This window comes from Marmota flaviventris, chromosome 2, assembly GCF_047511675.1.
Source record: "Marmota flaviventris isolate mMarFla1 chromosome 2, mMarFla1.hap1, whole genome shotgun sequence".
Taxonomy (NCBI): Eukaryota; Metazoa; Chordata; class Mammalia; order Rodentia; family Sciuridae; genus Marmota; species Marmota flaviventris.
In genome coordinates, this window is record NC_092499.1 from 16,475,691 (window position 1) to 16,493,398 (window position 17,708).

At 44.4% G+C, this 17,708-nt stretch overlaps 1 protein-coding gene across 1 annotated transcript in view; it reads left to right on the top strand.

Annotated features, from left to right (window-relative positions):
- Positions 1-217: 217 nt before the first annotated feature.
- Kcnk10 (potassium two pore domain channel subfamily K member 10) overlaps positions 218-17,708 on the top strand; it is a 79,183-nt gene continuing 61,692 nt past the window's right edge. Inside the window, exons 1-3 of the mRNA XM_071607393.1 lie at positions 218-249; positions 533-642; positions 6,454-6,794. Coding sequence (XP_071463494.1) covers positions 218-249; positions 533-642; positions 6,454-6,794 — 483 coding nt within the window. The remainder of the gene's footprint in view (positions 250-532; positions 643-6,453; positions 6,795-17,708) is intronic.

A 17,708-nucleotide genomic window follows, 5' to 3' on the forward strand; every position in this document is an offset into this window, starting at 1 on the left:
ATGATAGATGAGCTGCAGCCAGCCACATTTTCTTTGGGTCAGGTGTGTGAACTTGATATCATAAATGTTGACCTGAGACAAATGTATCAAGGGATAAATGGACCAAGTCAACAATGGACCAGACTGTCATGGGGAGCCTCCTACTTGTAGGTACTCCACTAAGCTCCATCATGAGGCAGAGAAAAAGGACATATGATCATCCTGGAGGGGGGCAGCCATGGGGGACTTCTTGGAGGTGGTGACCGTGAGGTGAGTTTCAAAGAATGAGGAGACTTGGCTAAAATGAGAGAGTAAGGAGGAGACAGGGATCTGGGAATAGAGCTGTTTCTCTAGAACAGCCCAGAGGCCAGCTTTATTAGTGGCTCAGCATTTGTAGCCTGGGTGCCACAGGGTTTGACTGGGGCAAAGGTTGCTTGTGGGGGTGTGTCAGCGGGTGAGTCTGGGGAGATAGGCCGGTGCCAGGTCCTGGAAGGGAGACTCTTGGAGCAAGCCACGGAGCCTGACCTTTATCCTGAATCGTTGGTGCCTTCAGGATCTTAGGCACTGGCCAGCGATCAGATTCACCCCAGAGAGCTCCAGGTGGCTGGGATGTGCAGCATGGATTTAGGGGGCCCAGGACCGGAGGCTGTTGCAGTGATTCAGGTGAGAGAAGTGGAAGGTCTCACCATGGAGAGGTGGAAGGACAGATGGGAGACAGGAGCAGCTGTTCTTAGCTTTCTTGTCCTCCCGTTCAGCCTGGAGCCTTTCACTCAGTCCTGGAGGGTCCCAGTCATCCTACGGTATCTTGGTTTCTTCCATCCAGAAGCAAAATTTCCAAGAGGGCTGGGAGGAGAGAGCAATGCCCAGTCCCCGGGGACAGCCTTCCTTCCTGTGGCCTTGGGGAATAGGGCTTGCTCATTTAGTTTGTGGAGCTAAGACTTGCTGCCTTTCTTGCAGGGACTAACTTGGTCATTGAAGGCACGGTGGGGGGGGGACGTGTGCCACAGGGGGATAGGAACAGTGGGATTTGGCTGTTGGGGTATCTGGACTCAGCAGACAAACACTCTGCTCTAACTGCTATGGTGACAGCTGCAGGCATCTGTGGTCCCCTCTGAGGTGGGGCTGTGTGCTGTCATCTCTCCTGCCCTCTTCCTGACTCCCTCTTCCCCACCAGCCTGGGGAAGCCTACTGGGAACTCTAGGCAAGCCTTAAAGTGGGGCTGTTGGAAAGCGCTGAGACACATCAATGCAGGTGGCTTTGGAAGGATTCCAGAGCTGGAGTTGGGTAGGAGGTGACAGGCGGTGCTCCCTGCCTCCTGCCCCTGCATCTGCAGTCACAGTTGTACTTTTCCTGGGTCAATAGGCAAAGTCATGTTGCTGTGTGACAGTGGCACCTCTGAGGTGGTTGCATTTCAGGTTTCCAGGAGACCCTGAATCCTTTGGATGCCATCTGTTTAGGGCAGCTCAGGGTTAGGTGTCTGAAGACAGATTCAGGCATGCCACCGCTCGCTCACTGACTTCTGAAAAGTGATTCAAGGTCTCAATTTCTTTACCCATGAAGCAGGGCAGATAATGGTCCCTGCCTTCCACCCATGGTTGTGTGAAAAGAACGGGTTCCTGCATTAAGAGCTTTGTCAATTCTCCCACTAACTCTGAAGGCAGGGATGTGTCACTCATTTACAACCCCCCAGTGCCAAACACGGTGACAGGCAAACTCAAATGTTTGCTGATTGAATACATGAACTAACGATGCAGTGGAATCTAGGGAGCATGGGAAAACCTGAAGAATATAGAATTACTAAGAATTGAACTATGAAAAAGCTGATTTCCATGGCTACCTCCATACCCACCCATATTTAGGTAAAAGGGAAATGTACTAATATGTGTGAGGAAACATTTAAAAATGACCAATAACTGAAGAGCATTGTCTTCCAACATTTCTTGTTTTGCAGTTCTGGGGATGGAACCCAGGGCCTCACTCTACCACTGAGCTACATCCTCAGCCCCAATATTGCCTTTCTTGTCAACTCTCTGCAGTCATTTTTCTGCCAAATATTTTTCTGTTGGAACTGTGAGGTATTCTAGGCTATTACTTTTTATGATGCACCCATTATTGATATGTTCTATGGAAAAGAGCTCTATCACCACTAGGAAACGAAGTAGTTAACCTCATAGACTAGGAAATGCTATAATGCCAGTCTGAAACAAATGCCCTTCCCCCTGAAGTTGCTTTGCTTCCTACTGTCCTGTTCTTAATGACACACAGGAGAACGGACTTTGAAGTCAGAGTATTCCAATTTTAATCCTGGTTCCACTACTTTCTGGGTATTGACCTTGGCTTAGCTATTTAACCTGCCTGGGTCTCAGTTTCTGTACCTGTGCAGTGGGGCTGGGTGGTGACAGTGAGCAGGTGCCTGCAGGATTCCATTAGAAGGAGTGTCAGTGACCTAGAGCCACCGCTGCTGCTGTGAAATCCATTGTTGGAACTAGGTGTGGTGGCACATGCCTGTAATCCCAGCAAAAGGGGAGGATGAGGCAGGAGGATCACAAGTTTAGGACAGCCTCTGAAACTTAGTGAGATACTGTTTCAAATTAAAATAATTAAAAAAGCTCAGTGATAGAGCACTCCTTGGTTCAGTCCCCAGTACTACACACGAAAGGGGGGCAGGATAAATCCATTGCTGGCTTTGCATGGTAGGTCATTTCCTATGGGCCCCACAGGCTGAGTTACAAGAAGGATGTCCTGGGAGACCCAGGGCTTAAGGGTCCTTGATAACATTTTTGAACCTTCCTTAGAGTGCAGGTGATGCAGGACACTTACATTCCTCTCTCGTCCCCTTTCTTCACTCAGGGGCAGCCTGACACAGTGTCTGATGACCCTTCTGCCTTGCTGACTCCCTCTCATTTTCTCTCACATAGACATTTCCCCTATTAAAACCCATGCACGTATAATCCCTTCTCAACATCTGCTTCTGGGAGGACCCGGATGCACACAGTGTGATAATCCTTCATGGTGAGGTCCAAAGCCAGCTATATCAGCAAAGCATTTATCAGAGTGACAGGCACAGGTAAGTGCTCACTGTGTGGTAGGGGCTCCTGCCACCTTAGCAACCATCACCACCATCAGCGTCATCTGTCTAATTTTGCTTCTTCAATTGCACCAGGCACAGAGACCTCCAGAGGCTCATCCCAGATCACAGGACAATTTTGTTAGTGGGAGAACAACTATGGTTCCTGAAGAGAAGAAATGGACTAATTCAAACACCCTTTGGAAGTTTTTAAAGTTTTTCCAATTTAAGGAGTTTGTCCAAATTCCTTTCCAGCCCTCAAAAAGTGCACTCATATATGCTAAAGAGGCTAACTTCATCTTTGGTCAAATGCACAAAAGGTTTTGCAGTGTCCTCAGGTCCCTGCCAGTACTCCTGACTTCTACAAATATGCTCCCATCAGTAAACCCAGCAGCTTATTTGCTGTTCGTGACAACCCTCAGGTCAAAAACAACAAGAAAACCGCATCTATTACTCACATCGCACAGATAAGCAAACAGAGGAGCCCAGTGACCACTTCAAGGTCAGCCAGTCACTGAGAGGTTTGGGATTGAAGTTCTAGTTTTTGCTCCAGTGCTTTGGAAACTAAGGAGTTGCTGGATTCTGTCCAAACTCTCTCCTAGGGACATTCTCCTAGCAAGCAGGCACCAGGAACTGGCCTAAAAAGACCTTTCTCATGCCCAATTCTGCTCAGCCTTGGGGATGCTAGAAGCTCCGGAGATCAGTAATGGAGATCAGTGAAGGGGACTCAGCTCCAACTAGCCTCTATGGTCAGGCCATCCTTGGTCACCTGATAAGACTTTATCCCAATTTTAGTTACCTGGTACTGTAGGGTGTGTTCCCTAAGTGGACTGTCACCACCCCAAAGCTGGGGGGAACTGTGACTTATTTCCATTCAATCAGTATCATATAAATGCTTCCCATTGAGGGTAGTGGCAATTCTGGGCGGCATGTAGTCTGAAGGAGTAATCAACATCAATAACAACAGAAAATAAACATTTGCTGTTTAACATTGGCTTGGCCAGGCACTGTGCCAAGAAGTGGAGATCGGTGATTAAAAGATGAGCTTTCTGACTCCAAGAGGTTGATAGGCTAGTGGGGGAGACGCTCAGGCTGAATCTGCCAGGAAGTGTCCAGGAGGACTTCCCGGAGGAGGCCAGCATCGAGGAGGTTGGGGGGTTGGCCAGGCAGATGAGGGTGGGGAGGAGGCTCCTGACTGTGAGAACCTCTGAAGAGGGGTGGTGGTGTGAACAGAGCACTGCTGTGTTTGAGGACCTGCTGTTCAGTGCCGCTGGACCGTCAAGTTGCTTTCTATCTGACACTTCTCATTGGCATTGTATGTGTGGTTCAGCTATGCTAATATTCCTTCCTTCACTTAGTCAGTCATCATTGATTGGCTGCCCACTGTGTGCCAGGTATCATGCAGAACACTGGGGATTCAGAGGTGACGGGTGGACACAGTGCCTGTCTTCATGGAACGTTCAGTATAATGAGTTTTCTGGAAAAGTGACCAGACTCCATCAGTAACATAGTGCAGTGAGCTCTAGGCAGGGGGACCTAATCTAGTAGAGGGTGTGTCAGTTTCCTGTGGCTGCTGTAACAAATTGCCACAAACATCAGGGCCTCAAACGGCACTAATCAATAATAATATGGTTCTGGAAGTCAAAAAAAGTTCAAAATCAGTTTTACTGGGCAAGGTGTAAGGCTGATTCTTTATGGAGGTGCTAGGGGAGAATCTTTTCCTTGGGTTTTCGTTAGGAGGGACCACATCCCTTGGTTTGTGGTCACATCACTCCCATATCTGTTTCTTCCTTCACGTCTCCTTCTTTGTGATCTTCTTGTGATTATATTGGGCTCACCTTAATCCACCATAATCTCCTCATCTCAAAATCTTTAATTTACCCACATCTGCAGAGTGTCTGTTGCCATGTAAAGTGACAATCACGAGTTCTGGGGATTGCCTGGGGGTACCTTGGAGGCTATCCTTCCAGTTGCCACAGAGTGGTGGCGATTCTAATTTATACATAGTTCAATCTGAGATCCTAGAGAATTTTGCATTCATGTTAAACCCCAGGATAATTTAGCATTGAATGATTCTATTGTAAAGAATCATAGACAGTAAAAGATCGATGTTCAGCTTAGTTTCCAAAGAGAAAAACTGAATTTGAGGGTCTAGGATGAGAGGCAGATTTAGATTCTTCAAGCGGCCATGCCGACAGCCAAGTGTTGGTAGGATCATTGATATTTTGAACTAGGAGTGAGATTCCGGCTCTTTGATTCACCTTGACTTCCCCAGTGCAGAGATTGGGCAGTTCAGCCCCGCTGGAGTGGATCATTGGCCTCACTTAGGTTTGCCATCTCCTAATACCTTGTTTACATAACAGCCAGGTTGTACCACCACAGAGGCCATGATAACAATTAGAATAATAAGGGATGACTGAATGGAAGTGCCACGATGGGTCACTGCTGTACAAGATTTCCGCAATGCACAGCAGCACTATGTGGGGGACACTACCTTGAACTCTCTGTTGTTGCAGAAGAGCCACCAGCTTAATTTATTTATTTCCAAGGTAATGAAATTGCCATCACAGAGAACCAGGGACTTTAGAGAATTCCTTGTGTTCTGAAAACCAGGGAAAATTTTCTTTTCAGTGACTTCTTATTGGAAGACAATAGAAGCCAAATCCTATTACTAACAGATCAGGGACAGTTACATTTTCTTTTAGGAAATACATTTGGGATTGATTTTATTCTTATGATTTTTGTCACAAAGCTTCGCTAATTAACATAAAGCATTGACTTTGTTTGCACCCCTCATTCTGACCCCCTGTCTTTATCTTCATTACTATTGGTCTTCAGAAACCCAAACCTTCCTTTCTGTGTCGGATTTTTGACTCCCTTTGCATCCAGCAAGATCACTCTACTTGGGTGACGAGACAGTCTTTTATTAGTCATCGATGTTCATCTCCTCTCTGTATTTGTACTTGGATAGACTAGCTGGGTATCCCTCTCCTGTTTAATTTTCTCCAGTTGAATGCTATGCCTGTTTTTCAAAGATGTTTATTTTTTGGCGTTTCTTACACATTGTTTAAACAAGGAAGCTAGGGGAGGAGATGAATCATAAATAACAGGGAAGTGGTTTTCCAATTTGGATGCTTGCAGAAAAATGTAAGCATTTCAAAATTCAATTAATAATTTTTTTTTTTTTTTTTTGTCTTCAAAATTAGGACTCCTGGTGGTCCTTTGTAAGAACTCAAAATGGGTACCTAGGCAAGGGATCAAATTCCCTACCTGCAGCCTCGGTGAACCAGTTTTTAATCCTCACATTTGAGAGCTGGCTTAAGGAGGACATCTGGGCTTTGTTGCTGACAAGTTTTGTGCTTTGTGATCATAAACAACACTCTCTTTCCCCCTCACCCCACCCTCAGTGGCCGTTCCTGCAGCAGCCCCGCCGGTGTGTCAGCCCAAGAGCACCACTAACGGGCACCAACCCCACCCGGCTCCTCGCCTCTCCATTTCCTCCCGCGCCACGGTGGTAGCCAGAATGGAAGGCGCCTCCCAGGGGGGCCTGCAGACCGTCATGAAGTGGAAAACCGTGGTTGCGATCTTTGTGGTCGTGGTGGTCTACCTCGTCACGGGAGGTCTCGTCTTCCGGGCACTGGAGCAGCCCTTTGAGAGCAGCCAGAAGAACACCATCGCCCTGGAGAAGGCGGAATTCCTGCGGGATCACATCTGCGTGAGTCCCCAGGAGCTGGAGACGTTGATCCAGGTAAGCAGGGCGCAATCCAAGCATGGAGCGACCCGTGGGGAGGGATGGCAGTGTTGATTTTGTCTTGGTCCGTCACTGAGTTTTGCTTGGGTGGCCATGCTCCTGGTGGTCAGGGAAGTCCTCTCTGGGTGGGCAACATTTGGCACCAGAGAGTGACACCTGTGACAATGTGCGGCAAGAGGGACCACCAGTGCAAGGGCCCTGATGTGGGAGCAGGCTGTGCCCTATGTCACCTGGCTTTGGATCTGGTGGCCAGATGCAGCAGCAGGAGAAAGGGCTTTGGATGTTCCAATTCGAGTCCACCCATAGGTGGTGATGAATGTCGTGGATCTGAACTCTGAGAAATGCTGGGATAAGACGGTGCCCTAGAAGCCAAAGAAAGGAGAATTTTAAATAAGCAGGGATGCATTAACCTATCCAAGGCCTCCGGGTGTGTGGGTGAGGGAGCTGTTGTAGGCTTGAGAGTCATTTCGGTGGTTTCTGGGTGAGGAAATAATAATGATCACAGTAACAGTAACATCAACCTTGCTGCTTTTGGACATATTTGAGGTGTCAGGTGCTAAGGCCTCTACAGACCCTGGGTATTAGTGAGAAGAGATCCCGAGAACCTGAAGGCAAAGAACTTGGGGTGGAACCTGAAGAAGCAAGAGGACACCCATAAGGGCGGGGTGGGCTTGGCAGGGTGGGCTGTGGAGGCGAAGGGCTGAGGGTCACCCAGGGTGGTAAGCTGAGGAGGATTGGAGCAGGAGGCTTGAGGAGTCTGGGAGGCCTGAGAGTTTGGAGAGTCTGGCTGAGAGCTCCATGCAGGGCGAGAGCCTTGGAGGTGAAGGTCAGCTGCCCAATGTCCACTTTTAGACGCCCTCCTGAACCATCGAGAGAGGGAGTGGTGGAAGGCATTGACTTTCATGGAAGCAGGGGACAGTCTCATCCTTCTGGGGCTTCTAAGGTTTGGAAGGCAGGGAGATGGAAAAGACAGCTTCCACAATTTTTTTTTTTTTTTTTAGAGAGAGAGAGAGAGAGAGAGAGAGAGAGGGAATTTTTTTTTTTTTTTGTAGATGGACACCACACAATGCATTTATTTTTATGTGGTGGTGAGAATCGAACCAGGGTCCCGCCAGTGCTAGGGGAGCGCTCTACCGCTGAGCCACAATCCCAGCCCAAGTTTCCACAATGCTTTATGAGTCTGGGAGTCACACACATTAAATTCTAATGGCTGGGCTGGGACTGTGGCTCAGGTAGATAGAGTGCTTGTCTAGCATGGGTGAGGCACTGGGTTTGATCCTCAGCACCACATTAAATAAGTAAGTAAGTAAGTAAGTAAGTAAACAAACAAATAAATAAAATAAAGGTATAAAAAAAATTCTACAGCCCAGCATTTTGTAGGATCAACATGTCTGGGCTGACTCATGATTTATTTCAAATGACCCTGATGAGGCAGGGGAATTTGTATGCTACTTATGGCCTGGCACCTTCATAATCATATTCATATTCTTTTAAATTTGATTTTTCTTTTTTGGTACCAGGGATTGAACCCAGGGGCACTTAACCACTGAGTCACATCCCCAGCCCTTTTGATATTTTATTCTGAGACAGGGTCTCACTAAGTTATTTAGGGACTTGCTAAATTGCTGAGGCTGGCTTTGAACTTTCGATCCTCTTGCCTTAGCCTCCCTAGTAGCTGGGTTTACAGACATGCATCACTGTGCCTGGCTTAAATTAGTCTTGATAATCTGACTTGCCTCTTTAATAAACAGAACTATAAATCCTTCCACCCCAGGTATAAATAGGATTTCATAACTGTACATTGCTTTGTGTTTTATTGCTGCCCATTAGATAAATGCTTTTGGTGTGAGGTATCAGAGTATATATCTAACATTGGTGATGTCACTGAGCTTATTCATGCATTTACTGATTATTTCAGTAATTATTTGTTACCTGTTCCTTGACCCCGTCCTTTCTGAAAGAGCTCAGTGCCAGAGCAAAGGATAGTTGTGGTGGGGGGAGTGTGGATGTACTAATTATGGTGCTGCCACTAAGGCACAGGCGTGTGCCACCATGCCTGGCTTGTTCCAGTCTTTTTTTACTATTTTTATGTATATTTTAGTTGTTGATGGACCTTTATTTTGTTTATTTATTTATATGTGGTGCTGAGAATCGAACCCAGTGCCTCATACATGCTAGGCAAGTGTTCTACCACTGAGCCATAACCCCAGCCCCTTGTCCCAGTTTAAAAAAAAAATCTACCATAATTCAAATCATGCAGACATGGTTATACTCTCAGAAAGATTAAAACTTTATTAACATGTATTAACTGTGCACACCAATGGGGTTCAGTGTGATAGTTCCATACATGCATATGGCACACATGAATCTGACCTCCTTACCCCATCTCTCCCTTTCTAGTCTCCACTATTCTGCTTTTGAGTTGAGTTTTTCAATTTCCACATAATGAGAGAATATGTGGCGCTTGTCTTTCTGTATCTGGTTTATTTCACTTAACATAATTTCCTCTAGTTCCATGCATTGTGCCACAAGTGACAGGGTATTATTCTTCTTTATGGCTAAACAATGCTCTATTGCATGTATTATATATACACATACACATATATAATACATGCAATGTATATGTATACATGTATGTCTATACATGTATACATATATTTATATGTTTATCACACATATATATACATATATCTATATCACAGATATATGTATATATGTATGTGATTAAGTATATATATGATACTGACATGTGATATATATGTATGCAGGTATATACATATATGATATGTATACATATACACATATATATGAGTATACATTATATCACATATATGATATATCACATTTTCTATATCCATTCATCTGTTGACTGGCTTCTATTTTAATTCTGTATTTAGCTATTGTGAATAGTAAGTAAGTACTATGTGGGGATACAGGGATGTCTTTGGTATGATGATTTCAATTCCATTGGATCTGTGCTCAGAATGGAATAGATGGATCATATGGTACATCTGTTTTTAGTTTTTTGAGGAACCTCCATCCTGATTTCCATAATGGCTATAGTAATTTACATTCTCACCAACAGTATAGAATAGTCCCTTTTCCTCCATATTCTTGCCAGCGTTTTTTTTTTTTTATAATAACTATTCTAACTGGATTGAGATGGTATCTCATTATAGTTTTGATTTGCATTTCCCTGATGGCTAATGATATTGAGCATTTTCTCATATATGTGTTGGCTGTTTGTATCTTTTCTTTTGAGAAGTGTTTATTCAGATAATTAGCCCATTTTAAAATTGGATTACTGTTTTTTCTTAAGTTTTTTTGAGTTATTAAACATTAATCCTCTGTCAGATAAATAATTGGCAGATATTTTCTCCCATTCTGTTGGTTGACTCTTTACTCTGTTGATTGTTTCCTTTGCTGTGCAGAAGCTTCTTAATTTGATGTAATCCCTTTTTTTTTGGTTAATTCTTACTTTGATTTCCTGAGCTAATGGAGTTCTATCCAGAAAATCATTTCCTATAACAATATCTTGAAGTGTTTTCTTCCAGTAGTGTCAGAGTTTCTGGTCTTTTATATTTAGGTATCTGATCCATCTTGAGTTGACTTTTGTATAGGGTGAGAGATAGGGGTCTTTTGCAGGTGAGTATCCAGTTTTCCCAGCACCATTTATTGAAATGGCTGTCCTTTTCCCAATGTATGTTTTTTGGTGCCATTTTCGAGAATCAGCTGTAGATGTGTGGGTTTATTTCTGGGATCTCTACTCTCTCCCATTGGTCTACCTGTCTGTTTTTATGCCCATACCATGTTGTTGTTTTGATATTATTCTGAAGTATGTCTTTTTTTTTTTTTGTACCATGGATTAAACCCAAGGTCACTCAACCACTGAGCCACATTTCCAGCCCATTTTTTATTTGAGACAGGATCTCGCTAAGTTGTTCAGGGCATTGCTAAGTTGCTGAGACTGGCTTTGAACTTGTGATCCTCCTGCCTTAGCCTCCCAAGCCACTGGGATTTCAGGTTTGCACCACTGTGTCTGGCTTGAACTATGTCTTAAAATCAGGCATTGTTCTTTTTGCTTAGTATTGCTTTGGTTATTCAGGATCTTTTAAAAATATGTATATATATGATTTGTAGTATTGTTTTTTCAGGTTTTGTGAAAAATATCGTTGGTGTTTTGATAAGGACTGCATTGAATTTTTGTCTCCTGTTTTGACCTTAAAGATTGCTCTGAAATGATGAGTGTGTACCTTTGTACATGTGTGTGCACTTAAGATAATTTTATAACAATCCAAGAAAGCAACTTCATTAGGTACCTGCGGTGAGTGAGTGGGGCACCTTACACCCACTATGTCATTTAATCTTTCCATGATGCTTTAAGTTGGTATTATTATCCCCACTTTAGAGGTAAGGAAACCGATAGTACAAGAGGTTGAGTAACTTTTTAACCTCCAGAGTGGCAGAGCTGGGATTGGAAGCAGGGTCTGACACTAAACTGCCTCGTCCATTCAGCCCATGTGAGCCCTTTATGTAGGATGCTTTCTAAAATGCTCAACCTCTCTTAAGCTTTTGTTTTATATTTAGTACTTTCCAAAATTTTACTGATCAAAAAATCATTGGTGTCCTTTTCCCTAACAGGAAGCATTTCTTGATTCCCCTTTACCCACTGAATGTTCGTTCTGGACCTAGGACACTTTTGGATCTCCACTATTATGATTTAACAGTTTACCTTATTTTCTTTATCACAATGTAGGTTAAACGGGTTTATTTGCTGCATCTGTGACCATAAAGAACCAAATTGTTAGTGTTTGCTCTTGCATTCACACTTATGAACATTCTCACTCTTTATGACTGAGCAGCACTGTGTGTAGTGACCTGGGAAATGGTATTTACAAATAGTTTGTCTACACATTTGGAAGGATTTAAGGGTACTATGGTCTAAGCTGCAAAAATAGTATCACTATATCTTAGCAGGGTCTGAAAGGAGTGACTGTTGGGTAGAAAATGAGATAGATGATATTTATTTGGTCATAATCTCTTGTCTGCACTGAGTGAAACCACCATAGAGGTAAGCTGGATAGTGTGCTTCCTATTATTAATAACAAAAACAGAGTAACCAGAACAGCATGATCCCCACAAAATGCCTAGATAGCTTAGAAGAGCCATAGGTGGTGAGTGATTTTCTGACAAATTAAACCACTTTATGGGGTACCGTGGGACTCCAGAGGAGACTGATGGCTCACTGTTCCTGAGAGGTGAGAAAAGATAGATGACTGTTATGGAGGAGACAGCAGCATTCATTTATCCACCCATGTGCTCATTCCCATGATGCAGGGGATAGACAAGATGAGAGGCAGACACACCTTGAGTTAGCTAGGTACTAACCTATCTGTGCTCCAGTTTTATCATTGATAAAATGTGAAAACCCCTCCCCTTTGGGTGTTGGAGGGGTACATCCATCATTCACGAGAAGGACTTTGAACTGCGTTGGCACACAGTGAGCACTCAAAATGGGTAACTGTCACTGCTGTGGCCACAGCTCTTGTTCTACTGTTCGAGGAACTCCAAGTTTCAAGCAGCCGTTCCTTACAGGGTTGGATCGATGGGCTGAGGGTTGCCTGCAGGAGGCATCTGACAGTCTCTGGGACTTTTTTTGGTTGTCACATTGAGTGGTGATCACAGGCCTCAAGAGGAGAGAGGCCAGAGATGCTGCCAAATCTCCTATAATGCATAGCATGCTCCCCGCCCCCCAAACTATAATTGGCTCCAGCATGTTAATAGGCGGAGAAGCCCTGGAGGAAGAGGCATGCCAGTTAGTAGTTACAATTCACTGGAATAGTTATTGGAAATATGTGAAAGAAGAGGAGCCCCAGCCAGGCAATCAGAGGCCAAGGGATATTTTTGTGGCTGTTTATCTCCTCTAGTCCCGACATCTGCCCATGAAGAGGGTCTTTGGTGCCCATTTAGAGATGAGGAATGCTCAAGGTTAGTAAGTGAAGGATCCAGAATTCACTGCCAGGTGATCTGACCCTACAGCCCAGGTCTGAACTACCGCATGCTTGAAGAGAAACGTGAGATATGGAAGGGGGCTTGTTGGGTAGGCCATGGCTGCAGGGCATCCCGGGGGTTTTCATGAGGCCTCTTGAGGGAGCTGCAGTGGCCAATGTGGCCTGAGCTGAGAGAGATGGGAAGAGGGGGAGGAAGTGAGTCTGGGAAGGGGTGGGATCGGATTTGGAAGGTGCCTTGAGAGGCCTACTGTGGAGTTGGGAAAGTGGAAAATCATGGAAGCATCTAAGCAAGGTGGAGACAGGATGGGAAATTCCTACTGGGGAAAAAAAAAACCTTTTAGGTTGGAGGATGGAGCTATTGCAAGAAGACCACTTAGAGGAATATTGCAACCTCATAGGTGGGAGAGGCTAAAAGACAGAGAAAGGGCTGCCTGAGAGAGTCGAGAAAGAACACTTGAGCGTGACTCATTCTGCATTCAGCAAAGACTTCTCGAGTGCTGCTCTGTGCTCCATACCCCTGACTGTTCAGGCAGAGGCCAAGTAGGCCATGCATAGCCTGCCAAAAACACCTGATCCTGGGGCTGACCTTTTCATGTTAAATTCTTTCCACTTATGGCTGTGTTACTTGGGTAAGTGTCACTCCTGACCTTGGTACCCCCTTTTTAATGTAAAATGGAGATTGTGATAATGGACCATCCTGTGAGAGTGGTCTAAGGTGCGGAGATGAGGATGGAAATAAACAGTTCAGTAACCTTCAGCAAGGGGAAGAAAAGAAGACTCCTGAAATGCCCTTTGGGACTTTAAATCCTAAGTTTTTTAATGGACAGATTTTGCTTGTCTTATTGAAGTACAAATTTCTCTTCACAGAAGTTGCCCCCAGAGCTGGCCTGACTGCATATACCAAGTTACTCTGTCTCTGGGACTTGAGCCTGATAGCTATTTAACTATAAGAGAGGCCTGAGGATCTTCTATGTAGGGTCAGGCCCCTTTCACATGAACCCTTCTGGAAAAAGGAGACACTAATCCACTTCTGCTAGGTTGTGTTTGGTGTCCTAGGGATCCACTTGAGTCGGGGCTCAGTGTTCAGCACACCCATAGAAGATCCATCCATTAGTGGCATCTTACAAGGGAAACTTCCCAGGGAATTGCTGGAATCATAAGGAATGTCTATCACTTAGTGACCTGCTTTCCTCTGGGCACTGTCCTCAGGGCCCCTGTCCTTTAGCACATTTAGGCTTCAGATAGTCACTATCTTCATCATCATTCCATTTTAGCAAAGCATAAATAAATTCTAAGAAGTTCAGTAACTTGTCCAAGGCCACACAGCTAGTAAGTGGCTGGACTGGGATTTGAGTCTTGGCAAGTCAGGCTCCAGAGCCCACCCACCTAACCATTGCTTATTTGCAGCAATGGAGAGTGTTCCCTATGCTTCTTTTGAAAGGTTTTACTCCAAAGAAAAAGACTGGAGGGAGAAGGAGAAGTGATCTGGGAAACCTGGGCTGTCTGACCTGGGGTTCTAGCTGTGCAAGTGTGGACGATTGCTCTTTCAAAGAGGGAAAGGAACATGAGCCTTAGAGTCAGATCCACAGTGCCTCAGCCCACTGAACCTGAGGTTCCCCTAATAGTTAAGAGACTGGAGAGCCCTTCTCCCTGGGATTGCTGGTGACAAAGTGCCCAGCAGAGTGCCTTGAATGTCCTGGAATATTCTTTTCTTCCCCCATCTTCTCAGAGTGAATTTCAGGGAATACGATTGAGTAGACAAAGGTAAGCCTCCCTGGAGAACTTGCATTCATTTGGTGGTGAATACAGTATATTAAATGTGTTTTTGAAGTTACAGTTTCCATGAATTTGATTTGATAGTCACTGTGTCCTGACAACTTCTTTATCTCCATGCTCTCAAAGCATCACAATTCCTACCTTCCTGTTCCCAGTACAGTCATCTGAGAAGCTTGGTGCTACTAGCCTTGGAGAGAGTCATGAAGCACTCATCATCTTCTGTAATCCTCAAAGAATAAAATCATAAAGAGTCTTTGCTGGTGATGGGAAAAGAGGGATGCTGCAGCCTTCATGGTGTTGATTTGTAGCAGCCATTTTTCAGAATGTGCATTCTCAGATGTTTTTGGTCTGGACTTCCCTGGAGTATGGGCCTTTGGGGGAGATGTCTCTTATCATCTTGTTCAATGAATACCATTTGGCATCGTTAGTTAAGCACCCAGTGTGCAGGCTGAGTGGTAGGTAGTTTGTATAATATTACTGAGTCTCATGTGACTCTCCCCATTGCTACAAGAGGTGGCCACAGTTACTGCCCCATTTTACAGAGGGTAAAGTTCTCGTGCCTTGCTAGTGTCAAATTAGAACTTGAACTTAAATTTGATTTAAGAGATGGGCAGTTGCTTGAGAAGACTGGTTGGGTTCCATGCTGAGGTCCTGGGGGTGGACCTTTGAGGACATAGTGACCAAAGCTGCTATTCTGTGGATAGAGGGAGGGCTGGAGATTGTGAACTGCGAAAACCTTTGTTTCTAGAAGCAGATGTTGGAAAATTTGCACGATCCTTGAACATTTCCCAAGGCTGTAGCATTTACCATCCTCTTCTGCCAAGACCCACATCACTATCTCATTCATTCATTAATTGATTCATTCTATGAATTTATTGTCTACTGTTTTCTAGACACAGGTTCTGGGGTGTAATGTGAATAAAAGTTAGATGTGTTCCTTGCCCTTTTGGAGTTTATAACTAGGATGACTGAACATCCAGTTTTTGTGGTTCTGGAGCAATTGTTGATAATACCTCATTATCTTTAAAAATCATCCTGGTTTCAAAAATAGCATTTACCATCCTCTTCTGCCAAGACCCACATCACTATCTCACTCATCATTAATTGCTTCATTCTATGAATTTATTGTCTACTGCTTGTAGGCTAATGGAAGAAGCAAACCTTGTGCATATAATCATATAAATGTGTGAATAAAACCAGGATGAAAGCTGCAAAAGGGTGGTGGCTAAAGTCATGGGACACCTGAGCACAACAACTGACTCAGTAGGTCAGGAATTCCAGGCAGGGGGATCTGAATGTCAACAGACAGGGGGTAGACCATGTAGGGACTGATTTTGGATTTTATCCTAAGAAGCTACAGTCGTTTCAAGCCTTAGGGTGAAATGATCTTGTCAATGAGTACATTACCATTTTGATCCCCATATATATAAACCCAAGGCGTAGCAGTGGTGGATACAAGCTGGTTTTAAGTCATTTGTGTCATTCATTTGTTTAACAACCAAACATTTATTGGATGTATAGTTGGCACTCTGATGAGTGTTTTGCTCTGGATTTCTGAACTGATTTATCCTCAGTGGAGCTGAAACTCAACTCCTGGGAATACCCTTCATGGGTCCTCCATGTTGGGTGATGCCTTTCCTGCTTGGCCCCACAGATTAGACATTACTATTTGCCACTACATTTATTAAGACTCTATTGGGTGATCTTCACTTTTCTCATCTTCCTTCTCCCATGACTGTGAGCTCTCTGTGTCTTATTGATGCATCCACATGCCTGGCCCAGTGGCGAGTCAATGGAAGAGGCTTAAGTTTTGAGGAATGAAGAAATGGTGCTTTTTATATCTGTTTTGGAGACCAAGAGCCCTTCATTGAGAACTTACACAGGAGCAAAGCTGAAAATTCTTTTGTTTCTATGGAACAGAAATGCCCTTACTTTTTGGTCTGGTTGTTAACAGTACTTCCCTCAGAAGTTTCTGTCTTCTTTATGCATAAGCAGATTCTCTTTGGAGGTATTTATAACTCCCAAACTTTACATATTTAGGAATGTGGGATTCTAAGGAAAGCAGTCTGTCAGGAGGCGTGGCACTGAGATGGTCATGCATGGGGCCAAGGGAATCCTGGCTGTGACTCCACAGTGCCCATTTCCTGTCCCAGGAGGCCTCTTTCCAAGCAGCTTTTTGTGCAGGAAGTTTAGGCAAGATCCCAGGCAGCAGGTGACCTCTGGTGAGTGCAGGTCTGGGTTCTTAGTGCCCAAGGACACAGCTCTGAGGGGCTGAAGCGACTCCTCCTGGCTGTTGCCTTGAAGTTAGAGGCTCTGTCTGTCTGTCAGGGAATTGATCATGCGGAAGATTGTTCAGTGTTTGCAGGATCGGGCCTGCAGCCCTTGGCCTGCCCCTACAGGCCTCCACTTCATTATTATTATTGTTTTTATCCCCAGGGTTGTTGACCCTATCACTCTTTAGTGAAGAAGATTTAAAGCTTTTAAGCCAGAGATTAAAGAGCTAATGGAAATTGGCATGCCACTGGAAAATGAATTTTCAAATGAGAACTCACTGTTCCAAACAGCAAAACCCAACAAAACTCCCACAAAACATAAAACCAAACATCAGAAATGAATGATACTGTGTCCACATTTCTATACAAATGCAATGAAATAACAAGCTTTTGAGGGTGGGTGACTTGTACAACTATTCTTATTACTTATGATCAAATGTATTCATTGAGATAACTAATATTTACCGAATACCTGTCATGAAGCAGGTGCCATATCAGGCTCTAGTGATGACAAAAAATAGCAAAACATGGGAGATGTCATCACCCTGTCCTTCAGGAGCTTGCAGTAGAGCATTGACTGTGTCACTGACTTTGCAATGTTTACTGCTATGTGTGCTTTATGTACAGTCGCTCATTCAATCATTACAACAAGTTCCTTTGAAACAGGTGTAAGGAACCAAGGAACAGAGAAATTGAATAACTTGCCCAAACTTAAGTGAGAGGTAGAACTGAGACCTGGACAAGGCAGTCTGGCTCTGTGTCTGTGCTTTTTGCCCATGATGCTCCACTCCTTGGCTGGGAAGACTGACTTGGCTTGCATGCAGTCCACCTGTGAGGAGAGTAGAGACAGT